Source organism: Chiloscyllium punctatum, chromosome 46 (genome assembly GCF_047496795.1).
Source record: "Chiloscyllium punctatum isolate Juve2018m chromosome 46, sChiPun1.3, whole genome shotgun sequence".
NCBI classification, from domain to species: Eukaryota; Metazoa; Chordata; class Chondrichthyes; order Orectolobiformes; family Hemiscylliidae; genus Chiloscyllium; species Chiloscyllium punctatum.
Window position 1 is genome coordinate 63,761,824 of NC_092784.1, and position 14,209 is coordinate 63,776,032.

General features: G+C 45.0%; 1 protein-coding gene across 2 annotated transcripts in view; it reads left to right on the forward strand.

The window, feature by feature from the left end:
- Positions 1-14,209, forward strand: part of LOC140468229 (choline transporter-like protein 2) — an 89,624-nt gene that overhangs the window by 24,589 nt on the left and 50,826 nt on the right. The window contains exon 1 of one of the 2 annotated variants that reach the window (XM_072564490.1): positions 2,052-2,212. The exons of the other annotated variant lie outside the window; for it this stretch is intronic. Within the exon in view, the coding sequence (XP_072420591.1) occupies positions 2,179-2,212 (34 nt within the window). The 5' untranslated portion in view covers positions 2,052-2,178. Of the gene's footprint in view, positions 1-2,051; positions 2,213-14,209 lie in introns of those variants that run through there. 2 annotated transcript variants of the gene reach the window in all.

The following is a 14,209-nucleotide window of genomic DNA, read 5'->3' on the forward strand; positions in this document are numbered from 1 at the left end:
CCACTCTCTCTCTCTTTGGTTTGAGGAGGAGGGAGGGAAGCACTAATGTTTGGGGCTTCACCGTTCTTTGACACTGAGTACTCCCACAATCCTCTTCTCGGTTGTGCTGAGCAAGCTGACTTCTCCCAGATTCATCCTCAGTCACTTCTCACTCGTGGCCAAGTTGCCTTGTCTTTCGTGACCTTCAAGTGATCCTTACTGACGGAACCTCTCCAAATCCTATCTGTGTGCAGACGAGTGAGAAACTCTGGATTGCGCCAACTCTCCTGTTTTCCTGGCTGTAACGCTGCATCCTGTCTGCAGCAAATTATCCAAAGGTCTGGGGATAATTGAACAGAACACTCTGCCGAGGACATGGAGATCCTGGGCCTCCTTCACCGCCGCTCCCTCACCACCAGACGCCTGGAGGAAGAACGCCTCATCTTCCACCTCGGAACATTTCAACCCCAGGGCATCAATGTGGACTTCAACAGTTTCCTCATTTCCCCTTCCCCCACCTCACCCCAGTTCCAAACTTCCAGCTCAGTACTGTCCCCATGACTTGTCCTACCTGCCTATCTTCTTTTCCACCTATCCACTCCACCCTCTCCTCCTTGACCTATCACCTTCATCCCCTCCCCCACTCACCTATTGTACTCCATGCTACTCTCTCCCCACCCCCACCCTCCTCTAGCTTATCTCTCCACGCTTCAGGCTCTCTGCCTTTATTCCTGATGAAGGGCTTTTGCCAGAAACGTCAATTTTGCTGCTTGTTGGATGCTGCCTGAACTGCTGTGCTCTTCCAGCACCACTAATCCAAGTGCAGGTTTCCAGCATCTGCAGTTATTGTTTTTACCTCGTTGATTTTAACAAGCAAGAAACTGTCAGCCTTGACTGTTTCAATCTAACTCCAAAGCAGAAGAGGTTGGTGTATGCATTCCTCCGGAATGGAGCTATAGTTATCAATGACTCCTTCTCTGAAGTTTGTGAATAGAGTCATACGGCACAGAAACAGACCCTTCAATCCAACTCACCCACTCCAATCAAATTTCCCAAACTAAGTTAGTCCAACTTGGCCCATATCCCTTTAAACCTTTCCAATTTATGTACCTGTCCAAGTATCATTTAAATGTTGTAACTGTACCTGCATCTACAACTTCTTTGACAGCTCATTCCATATGCACACCACCCTCAGTGTGAAAAAGTTGTCCCTCTGGTCCCTTCTAAAATCTTTCTCCTCTCACCTTAAAAATGTGCCTCTTAATTTTGAACTCCCCTACCCTGGGGAAGAGACCTTTGCTATTTACCTCATGTCTTATGGGCGTTTCAGTGAATACTTCAAAAATAAGGTCCTTTTCCAGCCGGTCAAGAAGCGTGCCCTCCCGAAAACCTACAGCAGGTACCTCGAAGCATTGAGTACCACCAGTGGTGGCTTTAATGTCCTCAAAACATTGCTGTCAGCTCGCAGGATATCCTGGATTGTGATTGACCAACATGGAGAAGGTGCATCTTTGAGTTATATACTGAACTCGTCAGGAACAAGTGGAGCCACAGTCAAGGTGTTGGAGAGTGTGCACAACCCAACCCTTCAAGCACCACCGGCCTCGCCTATGGCAGGGTCTGAACTTAGACATTGTATTATCAACTATCCTCAAACCCATTGAACAGAATGGAGCCATGGGTCACCCTCCACTTCAAGGGACTGATGAAAAGAATAGTTAGCCCCTCTCTCACTCGCTTAGCTTCTGAAGGCCAGGTATGAGCCATGTCTTAGTTTGATTTTACTGAGATGTATCATTTGATGCTTCGCAACATTTGGAACTTAGAACAAATAGTTATTTGCTTTTTATTGTCATTACATTCCCCTTTATTCGCCTGTATCGTCACTAAATTATCAGGAAAATGTGTTATTCAAATGGAATATTAAATGTACAATGAACACTCCTCAGCCTTTCAGATATTTTTAACCTGGTTCAGGAAGGACGGGTGGTTGGGCCCCCTGACACAAAAGCCAGCAGTAAAGGAACTTGCTAAGCCGCCACCCAGTTATAAGAGCTGAGTATCCAGTTAAACCAGTCTGCACTGTGCTGAGCACTGCAGCGTGTTCTACAGCAGGCAGACACGAAGGATATTGTACTGAGCGATGCAGAGTACAGAACGTCATCACAATTGTGAAAAGAATTTGCACAGTTGAAGACCATGAGCACAGAGGAGAATTTCTATGGGAAATATGGTAATGGTTTATGGACCCTGATTGTCTCTTGCTCGTGTTTGGAAACTTGTTTTTTTTTCCCCTTCAGGCTGTTGTTACTGTTTGTTGTCAGTGCAGTTCAGGCCCCAGAGTGCGTACAGTCGAGGTTAGACAGACTTGTAGTAAGTGGTGGAGCGTTCACAGCATAATTTGCGTGTTTCTGCTTTCACATTGCAGAAGACTGACTTAGAACTTCAATTATAGATTAATAGAATCATACAGCATGGAAACAGGCCTTTCAGCCTACCTCATCCATGCCGATCATGTTTTCTAAATTGAGCGAGTCCCATTTGCCTGCATTTGGCTCATATCCCTCTAAAACCTTTCTATTCATGTACCTGTCCAAATGTCTTTTAAATGTTGTAATTGTACTCTCTTCTACCACTTCCTCTGGCAGCTCGTTCCACACATGCACCACCCTCTGTGTGAAAATGTTACCACATGGGTCCCTTTTAAATCTTTCCCCTCGCGCCTTAAACCAATTCCCTCCTAGTTTTGGACTCTTTTACTCTGGGGAAAAGACCGTGATTATTCACTGTATCCGTGCTCTTCATGATTTTAATATACCTTTATAAAGTCCCAGCCTCTCCTAATAACTCAAACTTTCCGGTCTCGGTAATATCCTTGTAAATCTTTTTCTGCACCCTTTCCAGTTTTATAACCTCCTATAGCAGGAGGTGTACACAAACAGATTGGGCCTGAAATGATATGGCTCTCAGATTTTAATCAAAAAGAGTGAAACTAAATATAACTTTAATTAACAGGTGTGTGCAGAAATCTAGTGACTGTATATTTTATCTATTTTAAGTTCAAGGAGAAACTTGAAACTGGAAAGTTTAAAACTCGCCAAGGTCTCATTGACTAGCTTGTATTTGACAGTGAAAGTGACTCTCCTGTTTGAGCCTTATCAATACAATTTGTAGAAGTGTGTGACGATCAATCTGTTTTTAATTTCAAAGTTCCAAGTGGTTGGAGAGAGATTGTCCTGTAAAGATCAATTATTCCTTTGGCTGATCCTGGTTTCCTTTCAGCCATATTAACAGTGGAAGAGCACAGTTTAATTCTAGGTTTTACTTCGTAAAAATATGAGGTGTGGCACTAACTTTATCGATGATTGCAATCCTCTCATTCTGCTGATAACTGATATTGAAGCTGCAGAGAGTGTCTTCATATTGATGTTGCTGGCATGTTGCTGTTGCCTCTATCTTGTGTTTCATGTTGAAAAGTGTGGCACTGGAAAAGCACAGCACGTTAGGCAGCATCCAAAGAGCAGGAGAATCGATATTTCAGGCATTAGCCCTTCATCAGGAATATGGAGAGGGGTCAAGGGGGCTAAGAGATAAATAGGAGGGTGGGGTGGGGGGAACGTAGATGGGAAGGTGATAGGTAGATGCAGGTGGAGGGTGATAGTCATAAGTCAAAGGGGTGGCTGGAGTGGATAGGTGGGAAGGAAAATGGATCGGTAGGACAAGTCAAGAGGGCGGTACCGAGTTGGAGGGTTGGATGTTGGGTGAGGTGGGAGGAGGGAAGGTTAGGAAACTAGTGAAGTCAATGTTGATGCTGTGTGGTTGAAGGGTCCCAAGGTGGTAAAAAAGAGGCGTTCTTCCTCCAGTTGTTGAGTGGCTTGGATTTGGCAGTGGATTTGCATGTCCTTGGGGGAGTTGAACTGGTCAGTCACAGGGCAGTGGAGATGTTTTGGTGTGTGTCCCACAGATGTGCCGTGAATCGTTCCGCAAGTTAGCGTCCTGTCTTCCCAATGTAGAGGAGACCCACATTGAGAGCAATGGACATAGTAGATGAGGTGGGTGGATGGGCGGGAAAATCTGCTAGATGTGAAAAGATCCTTTTGGGGCCTTGGACGGAAATGAGATGGGAGGTGTGGATGTAAGTTTTACTACTTACTGTGGCAAGGGAAGGTGCTGGATGTGGAGGGGTGTAGGCCTAGCAAGGGAGCCATGGAAGGAATGGTCTCTGCAGCACGCGGATAAGCAGAACGTGGAAGGAAATATACCTCTGGCGGTGGGGTCTGATTGTAGATGGCAGAAATGACGGAGGATAATACACTGTATTCTATCTTGTAGGAGAAAGTGAGGACCACAGATGGTGGAGCTCAGAATCAGGAGCATCTGGAGCATCAGGAATCCTGATGAAGGGCTTATGCCCGAAACGTTGATTCTCCTGTTCCTCGGATGCTGCTTGACCTGCTGTGCTTTTCCAGCACCACGTATTCAACTGTGTTCTATCTTGTATTTGTGAGAAATACCCTGAATGTTTTGCTGTACAATAGCTTATGTCTTACAGGAGAAAGTGAGGAGGAGTGAACTCAGATTTCTCCAGTTTCCTCATTTTCCCCTCCCCCCACCTTGTGTCAGTCAAATCCCTTGAACTCAGCACTGCCTTCCTAACCTGCAATCTTCTTCCTGACCTCTCCGCCCCCAGGCCACTCCGGCCTATCACCCTCACCTTGACCTCCCTCCACCTATCGCATTTCCAATGCCCCTCCCCCAAGTCTCTCCTCCCTACCTTTTATCTTAGCCTGCTGGACACACTTTCCTCTTTCCTGAAGAAGGGCTGATGCCCGAAACATCGATTCTCCTGTTCCTTGGATGCTGCCTGACCTGCTGCGCTTAGGCACCGACAACATAAGTAGGAAGAGAGATGGGGATTTAAGGCAGAAATTCAGGGACCTAGAGCTAGAACAGTTATCATCTCTGGTTTGTTGTCTATGCCATGTGCTAGATCTGGATGAAGGGACTGGGGGCATTCTAACGAAGTTTGCAGATGATACCAAGTTAGGTGGATAGGCAGGTAGTACTGAGGAAGTGGGGAGGCTGCAGAAGGATCTAGACCGTTTGGGAGAGTGGTCCAGGAAATGGCTGATGGAATTCAACGTGAACAAATGCGAGGTCTTGCACTTTGGCAAAAAGAATAAAAGCACAGACTACTTTCTAAACGGTGAGAAAATCTGTAAAGCCAAAGTACAAAGGGATCTGGGAGTGCTAGTCGGGGATTCTCTAAAGGTCAACATGCAGGTTGAGTCTGTGATTAAGAAAGCGAATGCAATGTTGTCACTTATCTCAAGAGGGTTGGAATATAAAAGCACCGTTGTGCTACTGAGACTTTATAAAGCTCTGGTTAGGCCCCATTTGGAGTACTGTGTCCAGTTTTGGTCCTCCCACCTCAGGAAGGGCATACTGGCACTGGAACGTGTCCAGCGGAGATTCACACGGATGATCCCTGGAATGGTAGGTCTAACATATGAGGAACGGCTGAGGATCCTGGGATTGTATTCATTGGAGTTTAGAAAATTAAGGGGAGACTTAATAGAGACGTACAAGATAATACATGGCTTGGAAAGGGTGGATGCTAGGAAATTGTTTCCATTAGGTGAGGAGACTAGGACCCGTGGACACAGCCTTAAAATTAGAGGGGGTCAATTCAGAACAGAAATGCGGAGACATTTCTTCAGCCAGAGAGTGGTGGGCCTGTGGAATTCATTGCCACAGAGTGCAGTGGAGGCCGGGACGTTAAATGTCTTCAAGGCAGAGATTGATAGATTCTTGTTGTCTCGGGGAATTAAGGGCTACGGGGAGAATGCGGGTAAGTGGAGTTGAAGTGCCCAGCAGCCATGATTGAATGGCGGAGCGGACTCGATGGGCTGAATGGCCTTCCTTCCACTCCTATGTCTTATGGTCTTATAGAGAGGCAAGGATTAGGGGGAGAGAGGAGTTGAACACGTGGCTGCAGGGATAGTGCAGGAGGGAGGGTTTTGGATTTCTGGATTATTGGGGCTCCTTCTAGGGTAAGTGGCCCTCTACAAACATGATTGCCTTCACCTGAACCAGAGGGGTACCAATATCCTGGGTGGGGAGGAGTGGAGGTGAAAGTTGCTCATGCTCTTCGAGGAGGTTGAAACTAGTTCAGCAGGGAAATGGAACCCAAATTGTAGTTCCAGTGAGAAAGTCTACAAGTTATGAGCAGGAAGGGAAAGAGTTAGGTTTTAGGATGCGTGACAAAAGCTCAGGTAGCATGACTTTGACCAGGCAGGAACTTGCAGTAAACAATGAGGAGCTGGAGACAAGGGTAGTGAGTTAGAGGTAAAACGCATACACTATGTAATGCCAGTTAACAAGGTTAAGAACATCCATTGTATCATGCCAAATGGCTTAATCTTTACTGTTGATGCATGCTGATTGTAACGGTCACCCAATCAATATAGATGTTACCTTATTTGGATGCTGCTCCTTGTAGTGACTATAGAATTCCTTAAGAATCTGTTTGAGAGAAGAGCGAGAACTCTTGTCTCTGTGCACATGGGTGATTGTTTTCTCTCTCTCTCTCTCTCTCTCTCTCTCTCTCTCTCTCTCTCTCTCTCTCTCTCTCTCTCTCTCTCTCTCTCTCTCTGTGTCTGTGTCTGTGAACTTGCAGCTTGGGTTGGTACCTGGGATTTTGATGTGGCCAGATGGTAAAAGAGGTGGAAGTGTGGCATTGTTAATCAAGGACAGTATCAAGGCAGAAAGAATGTTTGAGGACTCCCCTGCTGAGGTTGGAAACAGGAAAGGAGAGGTCACTCAGAGTTTTCTATTGGCCTTTGAATAGTTCCAGAGATGTAGAGTAAAGGATAGCAAAGATTATTTTCAATAAGAGCAAGAGTGACAAGGTAGTTGTTATGGGGTCTTTAACTTTGCAAATATTGACTGGGAGTACAAACTTCAAGTTATTTTAGATGGGTCAGTTTTTATCCAGTGTGTGCAGGAAGGTTTCCTGACACAGTATGTAGACAGGCCAACAAAGGGTGAGGCCACATTGGATTTAGTACTGGGTAATGAACTGGACCAGATGTTAGATTTGGAGGTGGGTGAGCAATTTGGTAGTGATCACAATTCGGTTATGTTTACTTTAGCGATGGAAAGGGATAGGTATATACGGCAGGGCAAGAGTTATAGCTGGAGGATAGGCAATTATGATGCGATTAGGCAAGACTTAGGATGCATAGGACTTGGAGGGAAACTGCAGGGGCTGGGCACAATTGAAATGTGGAGCTTATTCAAAGAACAGCTCCTATGTGTCCTTGATGAGTACGTACCAGTCAGACAAGGAGGAAGATGTCGAGCGAGGGAGCTGTGGTTTACTAAAGAAGTTGAATCTCTTGTCAAAAGGAAGGAGGTTTATGTTAGGAACTGATGTGAAGGCTCAGTTAAGGTGCTTGAGAGTTACAAGTTAGTTAGGAAAGACAAAAGAGAGCTAAGAAGAGCCAGGAGGGAACATGCGAAGTCATTAGTAGATAGGATCAAGGAAAATCCTGAGGCTTTCTATTGGTATATCAGGAATAAAAAAATGATTGGAGAAATATTAGGGCCAGTCATGGACAGTAGTGGGAAGTTGTGCATGGAGTCAGAGGAAGTGCTAAATGGATATTTTTCGTCAGCATTCGCACTGGAAAAAGATAATGTTGTCGAGGTGAATACTGAGATATTGGCAACTAGACTAGATGGGATTGAGGTTCACAAGGAAGAGGTGTTATCAATTCTGGAAAATGTGAAAATAGAGAAGTCCCTTGGGCTGGATGTGATTTTGTCCTAGGATTCTCTGGGAAGGCAGTGAGGGGACTGCAGAGCCTTTGGCTTTGATCTTTGTCATCATTGTCTACAGGAATAGTACCAGAAGACTGGAGGATCGCAAATGTTGTCCCCTTGTTCAACCCTGGTCATTATTGACCAAAGTGTTGGAAAAGAGTATAACAAAGGATTTATAATCCTGTTGAAATAAGTTGATTAGGAATAATAAATACGGTTTTGTGAAAGGTAGGTCGTGCCTCACAAACCTTTGAGTTTGAGGAGGTGACCAAACAGGTGGATGGGGATAAAGTAGTTGATAGGGTGTATATGGATTTCAGTCGGGTGTTTGATAAGGTTCCACACTGTCGGTTATTCCACAAAATACAGAGACGTGGGATTGAGGGTGCTTTAGCAATTTGAATAAGAAATTAGCTAGCTGGAAGATGACAGGTTGGTGGTTGATGGGAAATGTTCATCCTGGAGTTCAGTTACTAGTGATTTACCGCAAGGATCTGTTTTGGGTCCTCTGCTGTTGGTCATTTTTATAAATTACCTGGATGAGGGAGTAGAAGGATGGATTGGTAAACTTGCAGATAACACTAAGGTGAGTAGAGTTTCGGATAGTGTGGAGGGACATAAATAAACTGGAGAGCTGGGCTGAGAGGTGGCAAATGGAGTTTAGTGCAGAAAAGTGAGAAGTGATTCACTTTGGAAGGAGTAACAGGAATGCAGAGTACTGGGTTAATGGTAAGATTCTTGGTAGTGTAGGTGAACAGAGATCTGTGTCCATGTAGATAGATTCCTGACCTGGTTCCCCATTATGATTTCCCAAGCCCTGTTTTCTAAGGGCCGATGTTTACTTTGGCCTTATATGCGCGCGCACACGCGCACACGCACGCACGCACACACACACGTGCACAAATGTGTGCATGTGTTATATATATGTAAATGAGCTTGTGCTGTGTCTTGATATTACTTGCAAATTTACAATCAAAAGTTTCTTTTAATATTTTTCATAGTTTTAAAACTTTCTCAATCAACTGCTTTATCATGAATCTTTACCACTTTTGTTTTCAATTTGATACTATCCTATCGTCCCTGGTTAACCATGGTCAGTTTGTTCCCTTCGAATCTGCCTTCCTCACTGCGATGTATCTTTGCTGTGAGACATAAACTATTTTCTTGAAAGTCTGCCATTGTTCATCATTTACAGGAGGTGGTTGCAACACAGTAATGTCACTGGACTTAGTAATAGAAAGCCTCTGGTTAGAGTTTCACCATGGCAGATAGTAACATTTGAATTCACAAAAGTCTGAAATAAAAAACTAGTCTTATCACAACTTTATAATGACTATTCATTGTCTTAAATACCCACCTGGTTCACTAATGCCCTTGTAGGGAAGGGGATTTGCCATTCATACTAGGTCTGGCCTACATTGACTCCAGACCCACAGCAACATGGTTGACTTTTAACTGTCCACAGAAGTTGCCCCAGCCAATGATACATGTCTCATGAACAAATTGAAAATGAAAATCTCTTCTGCTAAACTACTTCTTCTTTCCCAGTCATTCCTTTTTGTAATTTATTAGGGTTTTTAAAGGTTTAGCACAATAGTTTCAGACCCAAGTTTCTCTCAAACTGAATGCTAAATTCTGTCATGTTATTTGGACACTGTTTCTTGGAGGATCTTCTACTCTGAGATCATTTATTAAATCTGCCACATTACATATTACTGGATCCAAAGTAGCCTGATCCCTGTTTGGATATGTAGCTTATTGATTTAACGTTATAGAGGCACACACAGCGTGGAAACAGATGCTTTGGTCCAACTAGTTTGTGCCAACCAGATATCCTACATTCATCTAGTCCCACTGGCCAGCACTTGGCCCATATCCCTCTAAACCCTTCCTATTCATATAAGATCCATCCCACCCTAGCAATGCTTTTCTACAACTTCTATCGGAGAGAAGGTACAGAAGTCTGAACACGCACACACTTTCTACTCAACTGTTGTTAGAACACTGAATAGACTTCCAAACTCTTAACATTCGCCTGTACCTGTGTTTTTATTTTTGCCACTGTTTACCTATTATTTATTCATCTATGCTACTTAACTATGTGATCTGCCTGTATTGCTCGCAAGACAAAGCTTTTCACTGTGACTGTGTACACATGACAATAAATTCAATTCCAGATACAATTACAACATTTAAAAGGTATCAGCCTTCCTCTGGCAGCTCATTCCATACATGCACCACAGTCTGCATGAAAAGGTTGCCCCTTTAATGTCCCTTTTTAAAATCTTTCCCCCTCACCTTAAATCTATGCCCTCTAGTTTTGGACTCTCCTCCCTGGGGGGAGAAAAGACCTTGTTGATTCACCCTATGCCCCTCATGATTTTATAAACCTGTCAGGTCACCCCTCAACCTCTAACGCTCCAGGGAAAATAGCCCAGCCTCTTCCTATAGCTCAAACCTTCCAACCCTGGCAACATACTTGCAAATCTTTTCTGAACCCTCTGAAGTTTCACAACTCCTTTCCTTAAGCAGAGACACAAAAATTAGTTAGGCCACTTCTAGACTATTGTGCTCAAAGTCCTGTATTTAGTCAATTGTCAAATGCACTCTGAATTCTTCCTCCTGGATATCTCTGCCAAGCTGCTCTTACCAACCTGTAAAGAGTAAAGTCACCCATGATTAACATACTGCTTTGTTTCCATGCCCTTATGTCCTGATTTATTCTCTTTCCTCTGGTATAGCTACAGTTAGGAGGCTTGTATACTACTACTAGGTTAAAACAATGACTGCAGATGCTGGAAACCAGATTTTGGATTAGTGGTACTGGAAGAGGACAGCAGTTCAGGCAGCATCCGAGGAGCAGCAAAATTGACGTTTCTGGCAAAAGCCCTTCATCAGGAATAAAGGCAGTGTGCCTGAAGCGTGGAGAGATAAGATAGTGGAGAGTGGAGAGTGGGGAGAGAGGAGCATAGAGTACAATAGGTGAGTGTGGGAGGGGATGAAGGTGATAGGTCAGGGAGGAGGGAGGAGGGTGGAGTGGATAGGTGGAAAAGAAGATAGGCAGGTAGGACAAGTCCTGGGGACAGTGCTGAGCTGGAAGTTTGGAACTAGGGTTAGGTGGGGGAAGGGGAAATGAGGAAACTATTGAAGTTCCGAGGCAGAAGATGAGGCGTTCTTCCTCCAGGCGTCTGGTGGTGAGGGAGCGGTGGTGAAGGAGGCCCAGGACCTCCATGTCCTCGGCAGAGTGGGAGGGGGAGTTGAAATGTTGGGCCACAGGGCGGTGTGGTTGATTGGTGCAGGTGTCCCGGAGATGTTCCCTAAAGCGCTCTGCTAGGAGGTGTTCAGTCTCCCCAATGTAGAGGAGACCGCATCGGGAGCAACGGATGTAATAAATGACATTAGTGGATGTGCAGGTAAAACTTTAGATGTGGAAGGCTCCTTTAGGGCCTTGGATGGAGGTGAGGGAGGAGGTGTGGATGCAGGTTTTGCAGCTCCTGTGGTGGCAGGGGAAGGTGCCCTACTACTACCAGTGTCATCTTCCCCTTGTTATTTCTTGTCTCCACTAATCTGGATTCTATATCTTTCAGTTCAAGATCATTTTCTTGCTATTTAGATTAGATTAGATTACTTACAGTGTGGAAACAGGCCCTTCGGCCCAACAAGTCCACACTGCCCCGCTGAAGCGCAACCCACCCATACCCCTGACCTAATACTAGGGGCAACTTAGCATGACCCATTCACCTGACCTGCACATTTTTGGACTGTAGGAGGAAACCGGCGCACCCGGAGGAAACCCACGCAGACACTGAGAACGTGCAAGCTCCACACAGTCAGTCGCCTGAGGCGGGGAATTGAACCCGGGTCTCTAGCACTGTGAGGCAGCAGTGCTAACCATACTAACAAAACTATTCCACCACCCTTTCCTTCCTGCCTGTCCTTTTGAGAAGTTACATGACAGAATATTTAGCTCCCAGGTTTGATCTGAGGAATTACCTGAGAATGGTGATGACATCATAAGCAAAGGTTGATGGGTATGATATTGATTTTTATTTGCTGAATACTGTATGCACCATCCCAATACTGTTTAGTTAAAGCGTTCTCTACAACTATGGTAATGTGATATTCCAGAACACTGGACACAGCATAGTTCAAGTGAACCTTGTCTCACCTGAACATCCAGTACTAGTGCCTGTGCCCCATGAAGCGAAACCTGTTCAACCAATAGTTGAGTAATAGTCAACAATTGTTTGGACTATTTTTAAGGTTAGATTTATGGGGTCGACTAGTACATGGATGCGACTTTTGAGGGGCTGAAATTCATGCCTGTCAAAATTCATATCTTAATCATTAGCAGAAGCCCAAGTGATCTCAAAACGAATAAAGGAAAAAAAATGAACCATGGTAATTCTGAGAACCCGGCGGGGAAAATTACAGCCAGCGAACTGGAAGACCTGGGAGTGGAGCTTAACAAACAGACCAGAAAGCTGGAGTGGGACCTGACGGCCAGTGCACTGACTCTCTCAAATGTTGTTCTGTTATCTGTGAAGAACTAGGGTTGACTTTCACATGAGATATATGGAAAATTCCAGGTTATTTGGCCAGAAATAGGGGATCGACTTTTACATGAGATCACCTATTACTCTAGTATCTATGCTGCATTAACATTTTGAGCTACAGTTTTAACTCATTGACTATTTACCCTGAGTATCTCTATATGATCTCAGGAGATCTTGTGTAACACTTTCTTACATATTGCTAAATAAGAATCTTACCCCTAAGCCAGTGACCCACTCACTGCCCTGGAGATTGACACTTCAGTTTGGTTAGAGCGGGCTGAATGCTTCCACAGTTGGATAGTCTGCCAGCAATTACCATCCAGGCTCCCTACAATAATTCACCTTGAGGTTGTATTAGGCTGGACTGTGATTTGAATCACCAACTTCTTGCCTCACGTTGCAGTGAAATTTGAGGAAGACAAAAAGAACAAGTGACTTCGAGTCAAATCCAGTTACTTTGTCAAACACCAGAGTAAAAGGACAGGATGTTGCAGTGTGAATAGTTCACTCCACTTTAGAACAGTAGTCAGGGCCCGAACGTTTTAGACTATCGCTACACCACTCTGAAAGATGCCTCCTGCTCCATCCCCTGCCTTCATTTCGGGCACTCGACCACAATGCCATGTTTCTTCTCCTGGATTACAGGTAAAGGCTCAAGCAGGAAACACCCTCACGGATACAGGTCTAGTGCTGGTCAGAGGAGGCAGAGGATCAACTCCGGTGCTGTCTGGAATCAGCTGATTTGGGGCACGTTCAAACAGTCCGCTGGTACCTTGGATGAGTTCGCCACCACTGTCAGCAAGTGCATACCGAGGAAATCAATCCGGGTATTCCCCAATAGGAGGCCCTGGATGAATCAGGACATACAGAATCTGCTAAAAACTAGGCGTGAGGCATTCAGATCAAGAGTCTAGATTAGAGTGGTGCTGGAAAAGCACAGCAGGTCAGGCAGCATCTGAGGAGCAGGAAAAGCCTGACCTGCTATGCTCTTCCAGCACAACTCTCATCTAGACTCTAGTTTCCAGCATCTGCAGTCCTTGTTTTTACCCTTCAGAACAGGAGACCCACTCAAATATAAGGAATCTAAGTGTGACCTTCGCTGAGTCATTAAGACAGTTAAGAGCCAATATCAAACCAGAGTCCCAGACAGGCACCTGGTGACTTTGGCAAGGACTGAATGACATCACAAATTTGAAAAAGAGAGTGCAAGATAGCAGACGATGACCTGTCCCTCCCAGATTCTCATTGCCTTCTATGCTCGCTTTGATTAAAATTTTGGTGGAGAGGTAACACCTATCTTGACAAGTCTGGATGAACCTATCCCAATAGATACTGCATCAGAGGTCAGATCAGTTTTCCTTTGTGTGAATCCAAGAAAAGCGATGGGACTAGACAGAGTACTAGGCCGTGCACTCGGAGCATGCGCAGATCAACTGGCAGAGGTCTTCTCTGATATCTTCAACCTCTCCCTGCAGCAGGCCACAGTCCCTGCCTGTTTCAAGAGGCCAACATCATTCCTGGCCCTAAGAAGGCTCCTGCAGTATGTCTCAATGACTACCACCCAGTGGCCCTAGCTTTGGTGGTCATGAAGTGCTTTGAAAGGCTGATCATGGTAGTAATCAACTCCAGCCTCCCCACGACTCTTGACCCACTCCAATTTGCTTATCAGACCAACAGATGCATGTCAGATGCCATATCACTTGCCCTTCACTTCCCTAGAACATCTTGACACCAAGAACAGCTATGTAAGAATCCTACTCATTGACTATAGTTCAGCCTTCAACACTATTATCCCCTCAAGACTGATTACTAAACTTAGTGATCTCAGACTGAGCCCCACTCTCTGC